The sequence below is a fragment of the Polypterus senegalus genome, chromosome 4 (genome assembly GCF_016835505.1).
Source record: "Polypterus senegalus isolate Bchr_013 chromosome 4, ASM1683550v1, whole genome shotgun sequence".
NCBI lineage: Eukaryota > Metazoa > Chordata > Cladistia > Polypteriformes > Polypteridae > Polypterus > Polypterus senegalus.
In genome coordinates this window covers 48,993,748-49,016,277 of record NC_053157.1, presented here as the reverse complement: position 1 = coordinate 49,016,277, position 22,530 = coordinate 48,993,748, and the positions used below count along the sequence as shown (strand labels likewise).

At 37.5% G+C, this 22,530-nt stretch overlaps 1 protein-coding gene across 1 annotated transcript in view; it reads left to right on the top strand.

Annotated features, from left to right (window-relative positions):
• Positions 1-14,784, top strand: part of LOC120528700 (solute carrier family 28 member 3-like) — a 50,872-nt gene extending 36,088 nt beyond the window's left edge. Inside the window, exons 12-16 of the mRNA XM_039752856.1 lie at positions 1,016-1,097; positions 4,035-4,133; positions 9,010-9,136; positions 9,745-9,866; positions 13,353-14,784. Of these exons, the coding sequence (XP_039608790.1) occupies positions 1,016-1,097; positions 4,035-4,133; positions 9,010-9,136; positions 9,745-9,865 (429 nt within the window). The 3' untranslated portion in view covers position 9,866; positions 13,353-14,784. The remainder of the gene's footprint in view (positions 1-1,015; positions 1,098-4,034; positions 4,134-9,009; positions 9,137-9,744; positions 9,867-13,352) is intronic.
• The last annotated feature ends 7,746 nt before the right edge of the window (positions 14,785-22,530 follow it).

Genomic DNA, 22,530 nt, shown 5'->3' with positions numbered 1-22,530 from the left:
AAGAATAAATGTCAGAAATAGACAATTTAGCACATTGTCACTTTGTAGACTGATTCACAAGAACTGTAGGCATGCAGTACCTAGCAGTATAGTTGATATCAACACCCTACTCTCATGCTGTTGATTTGAATTTCTCCTCAAGTATAGAAATATATTAACTCTGATCTTTTGCTCCTGGACACAGGAATATGATCTAATATTACCCGTGCTACAAAAAAACTGAGTCAGGTTAGACCTCAACATTGGATCCCCATGACCCTGTAATGGAATAAATATGAAATCAATAGTTGCTATCAATATTTTCAGAGTAATGCCACTGTTATAGCATTTTGCAGAACTGAAAATGAAATGATAACTGTTTTGTGCCTATTTTTGATAGACCCCAATGCTATTATGTCTATCATGTCTGTAAACTGATATCTGCATAATACATATTGAAACTTTCTCACTTCCAAACTGTGTTGTGTATTTTTCATTGGTTATGAATAACTAGTGAAAATCATTCCAGTGCATTAAAGAATAAAGAAGTACGATATGATGTACCCACCATGACACCAGAGATATCTGGAGCCTTACAATTCAATCTGTCTTTTTATACTTTTCATCATATAGAAGAACAGTCAGCCAAGCTAAAATAGGTCATTAGAACTTTGATTTTATCTGTTATATTCAACTGTGGACCCCAAGAGGTTTATTTTCTCCAGAAACACTGTAAAGTGGTGTTTTTGTTTACCTCTCCTCTGCCTTCAGCTGACTATATCACACTTTTAATGTAAATAACACTTTATATTGTTATGATTTGTTTATTTTAATCATTGAGGTTCATTATTTTTACTGTGTATGACATCATTTGTATTTTTATACATATAAGTTATATGGTTTAATAATTAAATTTTAGTGCACCATAGTTGTACATGTATGTACATACTCTGAACCTGCACTCAGTGAAGTGAGATATGCTAAATAAATAAATACATAAATAAAGTATAAAAATACTTTTTTTTTTCAATTGCAGGCCCAATCAGAGGTTATCGCCACTTATGCCCTCTGTGGATTTGCAAATTTTGGATCACTGGGAGTTCAGATAGGAGCACTGTGTAAGGGAAAATATATAATTCAAGTACTTTTAAAAATATTAATATTATTAAATCACTTCCGTTTTATTTTTTAATCGCCACCTGACCTAGAATTATACCACTGGGCTTTCACCCTTAGACTTATTTAGTCATTGTCATGTCCTCTTCTCCACCCTCCTTTTTGGCTCCCTTTAGACTCTGCCCTTGCTTTTCCACTTTCTCTTCAGGGCATTCTGTTTGCCTCCCTAACGTCTAAACCCTCCAAACTTTCTTTTGGTACATAGCCTTTGCACATGCCATCAACATCTGGAAGTGTGTGGAAGAACTACTTATACCCTCGGGAAATTGGCATTCTCACACTCCGATATTTCGTAAACCCTCTCTTTCAATAGGTGACCCACGTTGTGGGTCTTTCTTGGTATACAGGGATCATTGGGCTAGGAGATTTGTTTAATAGTTCAGGACTGATGACATCCCAGTCTTTACAAGCTTATTTTAATTTCCCTTGTTCTACTTTCTTTTTCTACATACAACTCCAAATAGTCCTAAGAACATGTGGAATTTCTCTAATTAATCTCTTTGCCAAACCACTCATTGTACTTTCTTTTTTTGTTCTTTCTCTCCTAAGAAAAAAAAACTGTCTGTACCCTCTACTTTTTACTTTGTGAAGCATCTTACAAACCTCTCTCTGGACAAGAGACCTTTCTCCTCTCTCTTCAGCCCTCTCATGGAACACTATATTCTACAATATAAGATATTGCTCTAGTTATCCGAACTATCAGCACACCCAATTCATAATTCTACATATGGTGCTTTTCCACTGCATAGTATGGCACAGCACGGTTCAGTACAGCTCACCTTGGTTCGGCTCAGTTCGGCTCGGTTTGCGTTTCGACTGCAGTTTAGTACCGCTTTAGAGTGGGCAGGATTATTCACGTGTCGTTATAGTTGCGCCGCCTCTACTGCCGTGACATCATCATAAACGCGCCACAAGCGACCTCCTGAAAAACTTTTTCATTCCGCGTCGCCCCATCCAGCTCTCGCTGGATCCGCTCCTCGGCTACCAACGAGAGGAACGTCTGTACTTCCTCAATAGACCACGAAACAGCCATTTTGGTTAAAACAAAATGGTGCGTCCGAACCCGTTGGCTGTGCTAAAATCTAGCGGGTCTGTTGTGTCTCGTGTCGCAAGTTCAGTGACGCAGTAATGACGATTTTCTCCGGCCAATCAGTGACCAGCAGAGTTTACACGTCACGTTTTGGTAACGGTTCAGCGCGCTTGGAACCTCGGCTGAGGTGGTACTAAAAAAAGAACCGGGTACCAGGTATTGTTCCCAGTGGAAAACCCCCCAAAAGTGAGCTGAACTGAACCGTGTTGTGCCGTACTATGCAGTGGAAAAGCGCCAATAGACTTTATCCTACTCCCCATATGCGCCATCTGATGAGCCTCACTGCTGATTTCCTTTTCTCTCCATATCCTGACATCATCCTTTCTTCATATCCTTTTGGACCCATGTACATCACCTGCTATCTTCTTCACTCTCTTTTAAATATTTTTTATTGCTTCAATCTTTCTTCCTTTAGACCCCTCTATGCTTCTGCTTAATCCTTCTGAACGTAATGGCTTTTTTCTTGGTTCCCTTTCAATCAAATTAATTCTTGCCTCCCGCTGGAAGGACCTGAGCACAATAAGGTAGACAATTGGTAATCCTCCTTCTACAATTTAATACATCTTGATTTGTCTTCAGCACATTTCCTTCAGTAGTCCTTGTGAACTACTGCTGCTCAAATGTGTAAATCCTGGTTTGCTGTAATTTTTTAGTCTTTGCTGTTGTGGCTTATTCATTAATCTTTGACTCTCCTCTTCTCCTTTGTGGCGACTGGATTTCCCAGAATATTTACAGTACCTCTTGGCTCAAGCTGGGAGAGTGTGGGATAGAGAAGGTTGGGTTTTATTCTACCTTATGGTTTTTAATTGTTTATCTTTCATTTTGTAAATATTTAATAAAAAAATTATCACATAAAATATATCATTATTATTTACAATCCTTGAAACCTTGACTAACCTGTGACCAACATCCCATAAGTCAGTATGGAAAAGTTTAGTTCTTTCATTTTTAAAAGCACAAAGTACACTATTGTGTTGTAGACTAAATATACATACAGAGAGGACAATGCAAGTTGAGTAAACCAAAGTTAAACAAAAAACAAACCACACAACAGCTCCAATGTATTTTACCACATACTGTAGGATATGTTCATGTCAGTACACTGTTAGTATCCATTGATGCATTTCAGAATTTTCTTGTACTTTTTTGCTGTTCCTTATTTCACTTTTCCACTGAGCATTTACCATCATAATTACTTCTTAATTCAAAACATTTTTGGCTTCCTTAATCCAGGCACATCTTTTGTAGTTGGTGGTATGACCGGCGGAGGTGACTACCCCGCTGATCTCCTATGAATACTGCACAGTTTTTGAACTCTGCTGTATACCATTGTTATCTGATTTGTCTATTCCTGTGATTACATGACACATGGAATGAGAACTATGTCTGCATTGATTAAAAATCTGAAAAATAAACATAGGGAAATACAAATTATATATTATTGTTTTAATTTATGTCATATTGCAAAAAGGTATTTGACATCATTTAAAAATACATTTCTGTATTGTAAGCTCATTTTGAAAAAATATTTTAAATATATAATCCATTAAATTTGCATACCAGCTACAATAAAGAGAAAACCTAAATGTAAGATAGTCAATATACTTGTGAACTAAACTCTATGAGAAACATTTAAATATAATTTCAAGCCAAAATTAAGACCATGGTTCAAAAACCAGTGCTCAAGAATGAAATATTTGTTTTTAGTAAACTTTAATTTAGAATAGAGTTTAATTGCTAAATTCAATACACAGGTTAATTCTCGTAATATTATTTCCTTTCTTACTAGCATCTTTGGCGCCTAAAAGGAGAAGCGACATCTCTAGTTGTGCTTTAAGATCTCTTATCTCTGGTACCATTGCATGCTTCATGACAGCATGTGTTGCAGGTAATTATGCATGTCCTACATTTGGGTAATTCAGTAGTACAAAGGTTGGTGCTGCTTCCAAATAGATCCCAGCAGATTGAGTTCAAAGACCAGCTTGGTTACTGTGTGTGTGGACTTTACATGAGTTTCCTAAATGAGAATCTAAGGCCATCTTTACGCTTACACTTTAGGGATCCAATCATGACCAGATAGCACTCAACAATATTAAAAATCAGGTGCAAATATGCTTTTGATATGGTCACTCAGACCTACATTCAGAGATGATCAAAACATATTGGCAGCCATATGTAACAAAAGTAGAAATGCAAATGTGCTTTCTGTACTCATTCAATAATCACATATGTGGAATGTGATGCTGACACTTGAGACACAATTTAATGTAATCCAAATAGAAAATGCAAATTGCCCGAACTTAAATGTGAGTGCTTCATTGTGCCAAACCAAATGAAAACCATCATTCCTTACACAGTTGGCTGTTGTCCCGTCTCCAAAGCTGTTGATAGAGGTTACTGCTGAAAAAGCGGGTTAAAAAAATAGGTTGACAGATACAGAGGCATTCATCAAACAAACTCAAATATTGTTCATATACCTTGTATATAAAGCATAAAAAAGGTGAAGGGTTAGGATCTCTAATGGAAACACCCTAAACAATCAAAATAGAAAATTCTAAAAATTCAAGGTCAGAATTCTAAAATGCAAAATTCAAAACAAACAGAAAAAGGAACAAAAGTACTGAACTTATTAATAAAATGTATAAAGTAATGTTTGAAAATCATAGAAACTACAACTAAAGTCATAAACTAGAAACAACCAAAACACTAAATAGTTAAAAACAGAAAGCTAGCACAAATCTAAGCCAAAGCAAACAGTTTCCTAAAGCAAACCAATGTCACATCAACGTTGCTGTGGCAAAAGGTGTCATAAATACCCTTCTTACTGAAATTGATCCCTAATGAGCCTAGCACCTTACAGCTTTAACTCAATAAAAAAGTAAAAAATCAAGGGAGGGGAAATAATAAGCACAAAATAAATTGAGAAGAAAAAGATAAAGAGACTGAGGAAAAACATTAAAACATTAACAGGGAAGACATAAACCAAAAATCTACATTTTTTTGTTTTATAAAGATTCTTTGTTTGCCCTCTATTACCGAAGATTGACAGGCCCTTTCCCTTGTAGGGCTTTTTGGAACAGTATTGTTTGGAGGATCTTCCAAAATAAAGTCCAAGTGTGGTAGCTAACTAAAATTCTCCAAGAGTAAAATTTTCAGAACAAACCATAGCTTACATCTGAACCGGAGGGGCACCAATGTATTGGGGAGGCGTATGTGTAGGCTAGTCGAGGATTGTTTAAACTAGGGAATGGGGGGGGGCAGGGAGTTTAGGACAGGCCAGATTTAGATCTATACATGGAAGAACAAACAATGGTGTAGAAATAAAAATGCATAGTAATGTAAATTCTAAGCAAACACGTAAATGTAGAAGGATTAACACATTAAAAATAGCTTGCCTTAATGCTAGAAGTATCAAAAATAAGGTAAGTGAGTTGGAGTTGTATGTAGCAGAGCATAATTATGATATTATAGCAATAACGGAAACCTGGCTAAATAACAAAGATGGGGATGAGTGTAACATAGAGGGATACACATTTTTTAGGAAGGATAGACAGAACAGAAAAGGAGGTGGGGTTGCTGTTTATGCCAAACAGGGTTTAAATGTAAGTCATCTTCAGTTGGATGATGAGCCCCATCTTAGTGAGGACATGTGGCTTCGCCTGGAAAATATTAGGGAAAAAGGTCTTATTTTAGGAGTGTGTTATAGACCACCCAATTCAGACAGTAATTTCAACACACATCTTTTTAGTAATATCAAAAAGGCAAGTTTACAGGGGATATTATAGTCATGGGGGACTTTAATTATCCAAATATTAACTGGGATAACCTTACAGATGGAGGAGCACAAGAGCAGGAGTTTTTAGAAGTAATCAGCGACTGTTTTTTAACACAGCATGTTAAAGCACCAACAAGGGGTGAAGCCTGTCTGGATTTAGTATTCTGTAATAATCAGGATAGAATTGAGGGTGTAGAGGTGATTGAACCACTAGGGTCAAGTGACCATAATGTAATACAATTCTCAGTATTTTGTAAGAGTACAGATGCAAAGACTAAAATTGTTAAGTTGAACTTTGGTAGGGCTAATTTTGAGCAGATGCGACAAAGTCTAAGTAGGATAGACTGGGATAAGCTTTTAAATGTGGAGACAGTCGAGGAGCAGTGGAACAGGTTTAAAATGTTTTACATGTAATGCAGGACAGATACATACCTAAATTTGGAAGTAATAGGAAACTAAAAAAAACTCCACGATGGATTAATAAAGATTTAAAAAAGAAGTTGCAAAGGAAAAAACTGCTGTATAAGGCATATAAGACTAATGACTGCAAAGAGAATCGTAGCGTATGAGAACATGAGGGCAACCATTAAGAAGGATATCAGAGAGGCTAAAAGACAGTTGGAGAGGAATATAGCAGATAAGGCGAAAGAAGACCCCAAGAGATTCTTTCAGTATTTTAGTAGTAAAAGAACAGTTAAGGAGGAGGTCAAGTTCATCAGGAATAGTAAAGGGAATTAAAAGATACAGACAATGAAATAGCAGATGCCCTAAACTTACATTTTTCTGAGGTGTTTACAAGTGAGCAAGTGGATAACCTGCAACTACTAAGGAGGTACTGAGGGATTTGGAAATTGTAGAGAGAGAAGTGCTGCTCAGATTAAATAAGATGAAATCAAACAAATCACCAGGCCCAGATAATATTTATCCTCGTGTTCTTAAGGAGGCTAGTGAGTACATATATAAACCCTTGACACATATTTTTAGGAAGTCACTGTGCACTGGAGAGATTCCAAAGGACTGGAAAATGGCAAATATCATCCCATTATATAAAAAGGGTGACAGGGCAGATCCAAGCAACTATAGGCCAGTAAGCTTAACAAGCATCACAGGAAAATTAATGGAAGGAATTATTAAGGATAAGATTGAGCAACACATGCAAGGACAGGAGTTATTCTGAACAGTCAGCATGGGTTCAGAAGAGGGAGGTCGTGTTTTACTAACATGTTGGAATTCTATGAGGGCAACAAAAGGATACGATCAAAGTGGAGCTTATGATATTATTTATCTGGACTTTCAGAAAGCATTTGATAAGGTGCCACATGAGAGGTTGGGCATCAAGTTAAAAGAAGTGGGAGTTCAGGGTGATGTTTTTAGATGGGTGCAGAATTGGCTCAGACACAGGAAGCAGAGGGTGATGGTGCGAGGAACCTCATCAGAACTGGCGATGTTAAGAGTGGTGTTCCACAGGGGTCAGTGCTAGGGCCGCTGCTATTTTTAATATATATAAATGATTTAGATAGGAATATAAGTAACAAGCTGGTTAAGTTTGCAGATGATACCAAGATAGGTGGATTAGCAGATAATTTGGAATCCGTTATATCATTACAGAAGGACTTGGATAGCATACAGGCTTGGGCAGATTTGTGGCAGATGAAATTTAATGTCAGTAAATGTAAAGTATTACACATAGGAAGTAAAAATATTAGGTTTGAATACACAATGGGCGGTCGGACAATCAAGAGTACATCTTATGAGAAGGATTTAGGAGTCATAGTGGACTCAAAGCTATCAACTTCCCAACAGTGTTCAGAAGCCAATAAGAAGGCTAACAGAATGTTAGGTTATATAGCACGATCTGTGGAGTACAAGTCCAAGGAGGTTATGCTCAACCTTTATAATGCACTGGTGAGGCCTCATCTTGAGTACTGTGTGCAGTTTTGGTCTCCAGGCTACAAAAAGGACATAGCAGCACTAGAAAAGGTCCAGAGAAGAGCACTAGGCTGATTCCAGGACTACAGGGGTTGAATTATGAGGAAAGATTAAAAGAGCTGAGCCTTTACAGTTTAAGCAAAAGAAGATTAAGAGGTGACATGATTGAAGTGTTTAAAATTCTAAAGGGAATTAGTACAGTGGATCGAGACTTGTATTTTAAAATGAGTTCATCAAGAACACGGGGACACAGTTGGAAACTTGTTAAGGGTAAATTTCGCACAAACATTAGGAAGTTTTCTTTACACAAAGAACGATAGACACTTGGAATAAGCTACCAAGTAGTGTGGTAGACAGTAAGACGTTAGGGACTTTCAAAACTCGACTTGATGTTTTCTTGGAGGAAACAAGTGGATAGGACTGGCGAGCTTTGTTGGGCTGAATGGCCTGTTCTCGTCTAGATTGTTCTAATGTTCTAATGATCTTGCCCTGCACAAATGGTAATCCGTGTAAAATTTGGTGGAGATAGATTCAATGTGTCTATCAACACACATTAAGCTTTAAATATTACATTTTATCCTTTGTGTCATTAACTTCTAGTCTCTTTATTTCTGTTTTGTACCTTTGTTCAATATTTAATGCCTTCTTGATATTCTTAACTTTTTGGTTTTGTTTTTGTTGAAATTAGGTATTTTTGTTTTGTATTCTTTCATTTACTTATTTATTTAACTTAATAAATTCAATCATTAAATTTGTTATGTTGGTTTTTTCGCTTCATATTTGATAAGACATAACAGTAATATGTCAGTTCTGAGCAAATTTAGCCTTACAGTTAGAAACTGAAAATTTTTTAAATGTAATAAATACTTTTCCTAATATTCAGTTCATTTAGTGTGTTTTGCAAAGCTTTGTACACTGAGTTGAAGAATTTGTAATTTGATTATTACAAATTCAAAATTTGAGATAACAATGTAAAATCAATGTGTGAAATTACAGCACCCAACTTTCAACTAAAATATTTTAACACCAGATTATTTCTTAACTTCTTTTTTTGTTCTAGGAATGCTCTACATACCTGAAGAAGCATTAACATGTCCATTTGTACTCGACAATACTTTTAATTCTAACTTAAGCTCAATAATCAACACAACAGATCTTGCTAAATGCTGCACAGTTCTCTTTGAAAGGTATGTGACATATTACATTATCCATTATTTTGCTGATTTTTAACTAAGCAATCAAGTTTTTAGTCTATATCACAGCCCTTGAATTCATGGCTTAATTTATAGCTGGGGTGTCTTCTAAACGGGATTAACATGCTATGAGTATGAATGGTGCGGTGGACAGCCTTGCCGCCTCATAAATCCAGTATCCTGGGTTTACAGTTAGGTCCAGAAATATTTGGACAGAGACAACTTTTTTCTAATTTTGGTTCTGTACATTACCATAATGAATTTTAAATGAAACAACTCAAATGCAGTTGAAGTGTAGACTTTCGGCTTTAATTCAGTGGGTTGAACAAAAAGATTGCATAAAAATGTGAGGCAACTAAAGCATTACAGTATATACAGTATACAGTATAAATCATCATAGGTGTCATTGACAAACAGCATGAGTGCAATTTCTTAATGAACCAGAAAAGAAGTGAGTCTATGGTATGGCTGTAAATGTGTAGACCAAAAAAGTAAGTCCTGAGCAGGTGCCAAATGTTAATTTTCCACTTTAACCAAACAGACACAAATAGAGAAGCAGTCTTTGCAATTTATCACTGTTTTAATTGTGTTTTTCATTACAGCGCCTTTTCAACTAATTCAAGTCAGATTGTTTTTAATGGTTCATACACATTAACTTCGCTCAGAGGATGCTGCACAGTAATTGACTCTCTACTGTTTAACTGCAGCTTGGTCACTATTTGAGGTAAAGTACATGACTAATAAACCAACTTCTCTATCTAACTTTGAAAAAAGCATCGTAACTCTTGATCTGTTAATCACAAGATATTTTAGAGTCCTTTAAATAGTAATATGTTATTACCTTTCACCACAGGTTCCTTAGGTCAGGTCATATATTAACCTAATCCAAAATATCACATCCTTCTAAAGAATGGAAACATTTTAAAAGACAGCATTTATGAGAAACCCGAACAACATTGTTGAGCAAATACTCATTCTTAATGGACTTCTATATGTAGATTATCCATCCATTATCTAACCCACTATATCCTAACTACAGAGTCGCGGGCGTCTGCTGGAGCCAATCCCAGCCAACACAGGGCGCAAGACAGGAAACAAACCCCGGGCAGGGCGCCAGCCCACCGCAGATATGTAGATTATTGTATTTCTAATTCATACAGATTTATCAATGGAATAAAATTTTGTTCCACTACAGTATATATTGCATCCCGGACTATAGTTAGGCAATGACAATCCTTTAGCCTCATTACATAGCATTGTTAAGCAAAAAGTTGAGTTAATATCAAATTAAAGCCAAAATAAACCTACGATTAAGAAATTAACCATGGTGTAAATATGCATATACTAGGGATCCATGTTTTAACAGATGTTATTCCCTTCTGTGGTGTTTTTTTATGGAACAAACTACAGTCTTTAAAGAAACATTAATAAGCACAGATTCAGATTTTCCTAGAAAATATGTGTAGCATATGTTACTATCTTCAAAGATTTGGCCCCCAGATCTGTGTTGTTGCATCAAATCTTTTTACCTGCATGACGACACAGGTGGAAGTAAATCCAGGACAACTGACTGCTGGTGTTCCCAGGGTGGCCCAAGTCCCATCTAAGGTGTATTGTTTATTGTCAAGTTCTTCTCAATTTTGTGTTTTATTGTCTTCTGTAATTGTGAAGCGATTAACACAACAGTCACAGCTCTAGTTTTCCTTAAAAAAGATGACACGAGGGCAATGTAAGATTATCAGTTCTTTGCATTCAAACTTCTTAAGTTTAAGGTTTCAGTTCAACTACTTTTATTAGCAATATTTTTCTTTGTCAGAGCCTTGCACATCATACACAACACAATTTGTTCACAGTTACTTACTCTAACTTCAAACCCTGATGAGCAAAGTATACCTTTGCAGGCCTTGCTTAATGGCTTTCAACTCTTGCTCCTTTTTCTTTGCCAGATATAGAATATTTTTTGTATTTCTGTATCATATGCTGTTCTTTCCTTTGTTTCCCTGTCTTTGCCAAATTGAGACAAATATCTGGTCTTCTAAAAAATATTATTGCATGCCTACCAAGTCATGGTACTAGTGATCTAAGTGACAGTACTTCATAAATGGGCAAAGTATAACACAAGGTTCTGAAAAGATACGATCAGTTAATCATACAATAAAAAGAAGCATTGTGAATAGAAGCAGTTTTTCAATTGATGAAAAGACTTCCTTATTTAACTTCATCCATTGTCCGGCTTCTCTTCTTGTCATGACGGTCATTTACTAATGAAAACTACAGAAGTCATTAAACAAAAACACTTTAATAGATTATAAATAGTGATTTACAGTGGGCTGGTGCCCTGCCCAGGGTTTGTTTCCTGCCTTGCGCCCTGTGTTGGCTGGGATTGGCTCCAGCAGACCCCCGTGACCCTGTAGTTAGGATATAGCGGGTTGGATAATGGATGGATGGATAAATAGTGAGAAAGAGGGAAAAGAGGGATTTTCTTTTATTTACTAATTTGTCAAAGAGGTTGTCAGGGAGGCAAATTCAGTTAAACTGGACAAGAACCTAATAATATCAAATAAAATAAAATCAAACAAGACACAAGTCTTTATCCAGACGGAGAGTTAAAAAAATCACTATACCTTAAATTAAGTAAAAGGAAAAATACCTTGCTATTTAACAACACATCTTTACTTTGAAAGTCAATGAAGACCAAACATCAATTGATTGACAAGTCATTCTAAAAATTGTGATAATCTCAGAGCAACATTGAAGAGATTAAATAACTAAATGAGCACAAAAGAGGCAAGAAACAAGCCAAAGGTCATAAAACCAGACGTCTGCTTCAGAAAGCAGAATTAAGTTTGAACAGGGAAAGTTACCATACAAAGTGTAGGTGCTGTTTAAAGTCTTTTTTTGCAAATTTGTACATGAAAAAAGTAATTCATACTTGGTTTGTTTAAGCATGTAATTGCAATAAAATATTTACTAAAGGCTGGATACCATTCATAACCTCTCCTATGTGGAACACTTAACACCACTTTTTGATATATCATATTATTGCAGAAAAGCAAAACACTGCTTATTTCAGAACATAGTGTTTTATGAATGGTAATGTCATGGGGTACATTTTGAACAATACAAACATATACTACACATAGTTTATGTAGATTTCAGTGATTGACTATTTTACACATTAAACACTCTAAATCAGTGTTATCCTCCACGCCATCTGCCTTTCTTTGGCAGCTGCTGCTGCTGTATTGCTCATCTTTTATGTATGATAATATCATGCACTACTACCAGCACTTGCTCTGCTAGCATGAAGGTAGTTACTCTCTGTTTCTCAGACTTATAGTGTGTGGTTGATCGGCCGATCAGTGCTTGACTTATAAGGGCTTCTAAATAATGCAGTGAATGTGTTAATCCAGATTGACCTATCCAGGACTGTGTGTGCTGAATGAAATCTGGTATTCTGGCGCTGACTAATCTGCTGGTGTAAAACTGTGTTATAGTGAGCAGAGATTTGCTTTATGATCTAAGATTATCTAATCTATGTCTGGAACAGACCTCAAGAAGTCAAGAGAAGAAAAAATCATAAAGATCATTGACTGCAATGAAAAGTTAAAACAAATGAACCAAACAATATATACATAAAAGACAACACTTTCTTTATTGTACCCACAAACGTGTTCAGTAGAGTTAAATATAGTACCATTTTATATGTAACTGTGTGTTATTTTATACACTATGTTTGTGGGCGTGAAGTCATTCCCAAAATGGAGGTTAGAGAACAAAAAACAGAAATACATCTTTCTGCATTAACATCAAAAATACAATAAATTAATTTTAGAACTATAAATCAAGGCTGTAAACTTAACAAAAATAATCACAAATTAATGTATATGTTCAAAAATATAAATAATGACAAAGCCATCAGAAAAATGCAATAAAAATTTAAAAATTCAGAATTAGTCAAGGGGTGAAAAAAATTGAAATTGTAATAATGACCAGCTTGACATCACATGCTACAATGACAGAACTCACAAAGTGTGGTATAGAATGCCCTGAATTGTATCATGAATTAAAAAGAAACAAGACAAAACTGCTTAAACACTGACAGTTATATAGTATTGAAAGTGATATTTTATTATTTATTTTGTCTTCCTTTTTACTCAGTAATATGCATAGTGTCATGACCTTATACTTTTCTCCATTTTTCTTACAGTTCTTTTTTATGATCACTGGATTCATGTGGCCATTTGCTAACAAGCTTCCATTAAATAAGTAAAATTACATGCCTTAGCTTGGAAAGTTATGCCTCCATATGTTTTGTACTTTGAGGAACCACCATGCATGTCCAGTACCTTCAACATCTCAAGTCTACAGGAAGAAGACTCAGCATTCCAAAAAAACTGTTGTTGAGTGATTTACCAGTCAATCACAATTCATAGCATTTTGTAAAGTGTATGTGTACAGTTGAACTAAAATATGCAATGCCATTTTACACTATAAGTATGCATTTATTTTCTATAATAAGTATATTATGTGTGGAATTGTTTCTATAGTATGTATATTATAAGAGGTAGAGGCACTTGTGGAACCAACCATACCCAAGACAATGACAAGGAGGAAGACATTTTCTTAAGTTATGCCATTATTAATAAAGTTAAAAATGCAGTGAACAATAAATAAAAAGAAATGAAATAAAAAAAATCCTATGCCTCTCCAAACCCAGTTATGTGGGGTTTGATACATGTCTTTAAGGTTGGCTGGCTATCCAACTTGTGTACCTTCAAAGTTCTGACAAATTACACACAGACAAATAAACCTTTACTCATCTCTTCTCCCGGGCCCAGATTCAACTAAATCTTAATGAGACCCCTTTAAATTCAGTTCAAACTCATCTGGAACCATTCTTAGGGTAGAAGGATCCCTGGATTTCAAAAGGAACCCCAGACTAAAGCTCCCCATAGTGCCCCCCAGTGTCTGTCCACCCATATGGCCTTAAAGGGCTAAGTCTCCACGATGCACATTCTAATGAAGGGACCAACATTTACAAAAGGGAAACCTTTGATTCCACCTACTACATCTGCCAACAACTTGCCTGAAAATCAAGCATCTTTAGCACCTGCTAATTGGCCTACCCTGTAACATATCCATGAAAACATTACATGTTTCTATACCAATTAGTATCTTACTCACCTTTTGCCATTCCTCGATATCGAATATTTGTCCAGAACTACAGCCCCTCCATCCCCCCCAAACCAGTGGATCCTGTATTCCCACAAAGACAAGTACAGAACCTCTCCTACTGCCAGTGTGGTTCTCAATGTTCCTTGTCCTTCCATGTTATTTTTAGTTGACGTGCTTCATCTTGTTGATGTCCCCGATTTGGGCAACCTATTCTCAAGAAAATTCTTATTGTGTTATAGTACTACTGTAAAATGATATTTCTTACCTTTCAGAACTACAGTACCAATATTTAAAATGCATTTTATTATTGCAAGACAAAAATGCCACCAACATTTAAAATGACCGTTGTTTATAATTGATTGTGTGTCTTTAAAATTTAACAGAAGCTTAAATAATTGGTGTAAAAACATGTAATGTAAAAATGTTTTCTATTAAAATGTTGGATTTGTTAAATTAAAATTGGTAATGACCTGGGACTTTGTACAGTATTTAATATACATAATGCTTTTAAATAAAACTTGTGTTCTGTGGTAATTACAAAAGGTTCAACAGATGTACACAAATAACAGAATATGAGAAATTACAACGCTTTCAATATCTAACACATGGAAAGAGTGCAAGTAAAGCTTGAACTAAATAACAAGCACAACACCAATATGAAGTCAGTATAAATTTTAAAAAATCAAACATAGCATGGTTAAAAAGTAATTATTATGTATTTCCTCATAAAATGCAAATCTATTGTTTTGTCATCATTCTTGTCTATATGTTAGTAATAAGCATTCTGATTCACTTTATTTATTCAGTCCTTTGAATTTAACTGTTTAAGTGAACTGATTCATCTGATTAGTTTGATTTATCAGTAATTAAAAAAACCTGTCAGGTTAGGGCTCTAGTTTAATGAATGAAAAATAAAACAAATGAATTCCATCCATCCATCTTCTAACCCGCTGAATCCGAATACAGGGTCACGGGGGTCTGCTGGAGCCAATCCCAGCCAACACAGGGCACAAGGCAGGAACCAATCCCAAACCCACCGCAGGACACACACAAACACACCCACACACCAAGCACACTTGGGCCAATTTAGAATCGCCAATCCACCTAACCTGCATGTCTTTGGATTGTGGGAGGAAACCGGAGCGCCCGGAGGAAACCCACGCAGACACGGGGAGAACATGCAAACTCCATGCAGGGAGGACCCGGGAAGCGAAGCCGGATCTCCTAAATGCGAGGCAGCAGCGCTACCACTGCACCACCGTGCCGCCCCCAAATGAATTCCTATATTTGCTATTCATTCGGTTTTCAGCATTTATTCAGTTAACATGCTGCTAATTCATGTCATATAATATTAACCTCTTTGAAAGCATGTAGCATCCAAATATAGTGAAAATACATAATTAAAATCAGAAAGTAAATTGGGAGAATGATAAGTGAAGAAGAATGGCAGGGTGGCATGGGAGTTGGCCTCTGGAAACACAACCCTGTCAAAGTCTTTGGGTGACATCAGAGGGCGCTGCTGAGGGAGGACTGCGCTGCGCTGCTGAGGGAGGACTGCGCTTGTTTCCACATGACCCGGAAGTGCTCTGGATAACCTGGGCATGACACTGGAAGCGGTTAGAGTCAAAAGAAAGTCCTCAGTCCAGTTCAGAGAGTCAGAGTAGGGAGGCAGCGGGCTGTTGGTGAAAAGAGAGGATTTATATTTGTGTAATGTGGCTGGTGATTGTATAAAGAAGGTGCTGGAGATGAATAAGTATAATTTATTTGAACTGGAATTGTGTTTGGGCATTATTATGTCTGTAGTTTGGAGCTCCCTGGCACCCCTTTGTGGTTATATTGATTATTTCTAGGACCCTGCCAACTACACCAGAATAACCACAAGGGGGCACCACTTCATGTAGAAACCAGAGCAGTCCTCTCCCAGCAGCACATTCTGGCGGTACCCAAAGATCCCAACAGGGCTGCATTTCCACAGTCCAACTCCCATGCCACCCTGTGGGTGTTATAAACGGATTCAGCCCTGAGGAACACTACCATATGAACTACTCCTGGTATGCCTGTTTACCCAGTCCACCTGTTATGGCCACCTCTCCAGGAAACAATCCATTCTTTATCCTGGCCAGGTTGCCACATACTGAGGCTGAAAATTTTTTTTTTTTTAATTCAAGAACACTTGCCAATGAATATAACTTGTCCCTCCAATTTTTCCTTTGATTATATTTCCTCCTACGAATAAGCCACCATCCAAATTCATCCTAAAAGAACTAAAAGACACTGCAAATTCTGTAGTCAACTACTGTATGTGAATGTCACAACTCAGTGGCAAGGAGAAGTATAACAATAAAAATGTAAAAGACACAAAGAAGAGCCCAGATGTAGGTAGCAACAGAATTACAATGAAAAGGAAAAAAGAAAAAAAAGAATGCCATAGAAAATCCTCAGCAGCTCAACTAAACCCATTGGAAGAAGACAAAGATGATGACCTTAACATTGAGTCCATGAGAGCTTGTTTCATCAATGGGCTCCTCTCTAGCCAGATGTAAGTGCCTGCTACTGAGTACTACTGTAGTTACTAAAGAGCATGAAATAGACATGACACTCTAATGAAAAACATTTTTTTAAACTTCTATTATTAAAACAATTTACCAGTCGATCTACGTTCCTACCCTCACCTATGGTCATGAGCTATGGGTAGTGACCGAAAGAACGAGATCGCGAATACAAGCGACTGAAATGAGTTTCCTCCGCAGGGTGTCTGGGCTTTCCCTTAAAGATAGGGTGAGAAGCTCAGTCATCCGGGAGGAGCTCAGAGTAGAGCCGCTGCTCCTCCACATCGAGAGGAGTCAGATGAGGTGGCTCGGGCATCTGATCAGGATGCCTCCTGGACGCCTCCCTGGTGAAGTGTTTCGGGCACGTCCAACCGGAAGGAGGCCCCGGGGAAGACCCAGGACATGCTGGAGGGACTATGTCTCCTGGCTGGCCTGGGAATGCCTTGGGATTCTCCCGGAAGAGCTGGATGAAGTGGCCGGGGAGAGGGAAGTCTGGGCCTCTCTGCTTAAGCTGCTGCCCCCGCGACCCGACCTCGGATAAGCAGAAGAGGATGGATGGATGGATGGATGGATGATTAAAACACGATACATTATGAAGCTTTTTTGTGTTCAAAATACATTTTTATTCAAGCTCTAATGCACATTTCATGTACAATAGAACTTATTATTTTGAGGTATGTTAGTTTTTGTTAAAGTTATGATTTATTCATATGATGGCATCATTTGTTTTTGAGGTTGCCACCTCGTGGTTCTGTTGCTAGGGGTCATTTCGTTGGATGCTGGGGAGGCCTGTTTCTGGACAGCTCTTTACAACCTGGAAATTCAGTAGCCATTTCATCCTTGTTAGTGCCTAAATAGCTTAAAAGGTCTATCATGGTATTGTTTTTGCTCTTTTTGGTTCCTAAAGTTTCTCTTTATACTTTATTTGACTTAGATTCTTGTTTAGCAAACAGGGTTGACATGTTGATTCTTTGATTTCTCAGTTTTGAATAATGGCCCATTTCTGGTTTACGACTCAATCTCTTGATCATTTTATCAAAATTCTTTTTTATTAATTTCATCCAGGCATATGTTCAATAAGGAAAATTATATCCCATAAACTCCCAACTAAAACAGTGATAAAACAATTATCCACCTGAAAGCAATGAGAAGTGAAAGTCCATCCATCCATCCATTTTCTAACCCACTGAATCCGAATAGGGTCACGGGGGTCTGCTGGAGCCAATCCCAGCCAACACAGGGCACAAGGCAGGAACCAATCCTGGGCAGGGTGGCAACCCACCGCAGGACACACACAAACACACCCACACACCAAGCCCAATTTAGAATCGCCAATCCACCTAACCGGCACGTCTTTGGATTGTGGGAGGAAACCGAGCGCCGGAGGAAACCCACGCAGACACGGGGAGAACATGCAAACTCCACGCAGGGAGGACCCGGGAAGTGAACCCGGGTCTCCTAACTGCGAGGCAGCAGTGCTGCCACTGCGCCACCGTGCCACCCTAGAAGTGAAAGTGCTGTTGCTATTTCTTTTGTGTAGGGGAAAAAAACTGCTGTGGGGATGCGTGTGACCTGTTAGGAATAATTTATTTTTTTATTTTTTTACAGGCAACTGTGTGTCAATTTTATTTAGTATGTATGTGTTTTGGAGCCCGTGACTGAATTTCTGCCTTTTATATTCTGCGGTTCCAGTCTGTTTGCATTACAGATTAATTTTTGGCCTGTCTCAGTTGCCATTTTGTTTGCCGCATATTTGCAACGATTTTGGATGCCCATTGTTAGGACACGTAATGGTTGTTAAGGGCAGTTTTCTTTGATCTGCTGGTTTTGACCTGTTTCTGTTTTTATGTTCTTTGCCTCCTTAGGCCGGGTTTATGCGTCACGCGACACGTGCTCCAGCGGACGCTACTGCTACACAAGCATTGTACTGTTTATACTTGTGTGCATACTTTATGTAAACCTGGAAGATTCCACTAGATGGCCGTGCAAGATATTAGAGTGAGAAAATGTTCAGCTTCGTTGTGTTGTGAATTGCCTGAAACATTCATTAAATTCAGAGGAAACCTTGCCCCAATATTTCTGAAAAGGATGTTTAATGATTACATCCATCAATCCAGGGATGTACCCCTTCCAGCACGTATCGGGCGCGAGACAGAAACAATCCCTGGACGGGGCATCATATCATCCTTAGTTGAACACAAGCATACACATACACTAGCGTCATTTTAACGTCACCAAATCCCCAACCCTTCATGTCTTTGTAAGGAAACCACAGCACACTGTGGAAACCCACCGAAAACACTTGAAAACACCAGGCAGAGAACACAAGGAACGTGATTCCCTGCGAGGTAGCAGCGCTGCCGCTCTGCCACTATGCCACATTTGTCATGATTAACAGTATTTAAATGAAGTTAACGATTTATCTGTAAAATGTAACATACACACTAATGCATTTCATCATGAAAGTGATATCAAGTATAAATCTAAGGATTCTAAATGCGCAGAGAGCTGGAATATCATAAATGTAATGTGTTCTGTGTGGCGATTGCTGCTGTCAGTTCAGAAGGAAGCCCCAGAAGCACATAGCGATTAACAACTTGGTCGGTTTTAAGATGATGTTTCCAACGGTCTACTTTAATGATAAAGTAAACTACGAGGTTAAAGTGGACATTTCGAGATTAAAGTGTTATTGAGTTTATAATTTTAATTTTGTTTGGTTCATACCTATTAATTTCAGTTTGTAATATTCAATTGTTTATCATTTACGGTATTGCAGTGATGACATCTTTGTTCTGAGATGACATTTTCATTTTCAGTTGCTGGGATGCAATGACAGGTTTCTAGGGCTGAACAACAGGAAGTTGTATAAGTATGATGTCAGGGTGCCAGTATTTAACCAGCTCACCAGCATAGTCAAATATCCAAGTTTTTGAAAAACAGCAAATGATTTACCATGGGTTATTGGATTCTTCACAATGAACTTTGATGTCTGATTATGATTCTTTTCGTTACATTTGGGTTTAGTACTTGTTTCTTTTTAAACTCCCAGTTCCTGACAACTGCTATCTTTTGACCTTTCTCTGACTTTGCCTCGATTTCCTGGTCCTGTACCCCCCTTCTCCCTATTTATGTCAGCAGTCTATGCAACCGTAACATTATCTTGGAATGTTGCTAGCCATGGGTGCCGCCACTATTGTGTACAGTATCAACGTCTATTGCCATTCATATCATCAGGTGGCAAAATGTCATTTGATGTCAGCAAATGGTCTGTATTTAAGATAAGGTCCCACATATCCTAACTATCATCTCTTTAAATTGAACAACTCTCTATAGTTTAATTTCTTTCTATGGTTAGAGGAGGCTAAAGGTCCCAAGAAGACTTTATTGTTAGGATGCTTGCTTTGCTTTTAGGACTCTGATTCTTCTATTTAACACCAATTTTCTGGTCTTCATCTTAGATTTTGCCTACACCTCACTGTGCTTTCACCTCCTGATTCTTTTATTTTACAAATTCTCTGGACACCGTCTCACTATATGCTGTTCATAGGATTTTGCATTGGCCATATTTGTCCTGCTGTAGCCTGCTTTCAAAATTGTTATTTTTTGAGACTTACAATATATTTGGTTCCAGACAGGGGAATTCTTTCAAGTATTTATATAGTTTTTATTCATGTCATTATTCATGTCACACAGTTACTGTGTGGATGTGTTGTCATTTCTGCCATGCATGTAGTGCCACTTCCCACCCTGGTTAGTACATGAATATTGTAATAATGAATGGATTGTAATACAGCTTGCTGAAAAAAATTAAATTTTCCTTCAAAACCAATAAACACTAATGAAATATACATATTGGAACTCCTAGGTACAAAAGCATAGTGGTTTTATCTAGATAACAGTGAGGTTTAAAAAAGTTGTTAAAAAAATCATTTTATACAGTAGTCATTTTATACCATTAACATCCATTATGGTACCATTAAAGCAATTAGTAGTATTTACAGCCACTAAGGACTGCTGACTGCTATTGATTTCTTCTAAAATGCATTCAAGTGTTTCTGCACAAGTTCCCTATGATGTTCCAACATTTAAAAATGACTGGAGGTTTTACTTCTAAATGCATTCACTCAGTCTACCATTGCTAACATTGCTATACTATTTTTATCCTTAGTCCAGACATTCGACAGAATAATCGAAAGATAGCACTGCTTCCAGCAGTTGGTACTTAGTGTAATTGGCTTCAAAAAGAAGTGTATTTTCATTTACATCTTTTTATTATTGGGAAAGAATACTGTTGCCATTACATTAAAAAGAGAGTATGATTATTAAATATTCCTGGTAATATACAGCATAATAAATACTCATATTAGTTCATGAAATATGTGAATTATGTGAAATGCATAGCAAACATAAACTTTATACTATGCAATTATTAAAAGGGTATATTTATTCATTAGTTTAAATTGTTATTACCATACCATATCATTTTCTAAGCCTGCTTATCCTGAGCAACATTGTGGGGGTCCAGAGCCTATCCCAGTGAGCATAGGGCTCAAAACAGGAAAACACCCTGGACAGAGCGCCAGTCTATGGTAGGTTGAACACATACACACACACACACACACCACTAGAGTCAATTCAACTAATGCTATAATTTTCTGGACAAACAATCAAATTATTTTCAGAACACTAAATGTGCCACTAGCACTAGAATGAAAAATGCTAGGAACTTATGGATTAGGTAGAAAGGATTTGCTCTGCTCTCTAGGTCCTGCATAGCCATATATATCCACATGCCTAAAGAAATTGTCTTATAATGGGCACAATAATACTGCAGTGCTTAAAAAAAAAAAATAATTCAAACAAGTGCAAGTAAAGCTTGCCCTTCTTCTTCTTCTCTCGGCTGTTCCCATTGTGTGTTGCCACAGCGGATCATCTTTTTCCATATCTTCCTGTCCTCAACGTCTTGTTCTGTTACACCCATCATCTGCATGTCCTCACTCACCACATCCATAAACCTTCTCTAAGGCTTTCCTCTTTTCCTCTTACCTGGCAGTTCTATTCTTCACATCCTTCTCCCAATATACTCAGCATCTCTCTTCTGCACATGTCCAAACCAAAGCAATCTCACCTCTCTGACTTTGTCTCCCGAACCTCCCAACTTGAGCTGACCCTCTAATGTACTTGTTCCTAATCCTATCCATCCCCGTCACTCCCAGTGCTAATCTTAGCATCTTTAACTCTGCTACCTCCAGCTCTGTCTCCTGCTTTCTGGTCACAGTGCCACCATCTCCAACCCATATAACATAGCTGGTCTCACTACCGTCCTGTAGACCTTCCCTTTCACTTTTGCTGATAACCGTCTGTCACAAACTATTCCTGACACTCTTCTCCACCCATTCCACCCTGCCTACACTCTCTTTTTCACCTCTCTTTCACATTCCCCATTACTCTGTACTGTTGATCCCAAGTATTTACAGTAAACTCCTCGCATCCTCACCATTCCACTGACCTCCCTCTCATTCACACACACGTATTCTGTCTTGTTCCTACTGACCTTCATTCCTCTCCTCTGTAGAGCATATCTCCCCCTCTCCAGGGTCTCCTCAACCTGCTCCCTACTATCGCTACAGATCACAATGTCATCAGTAAACATCACAATCC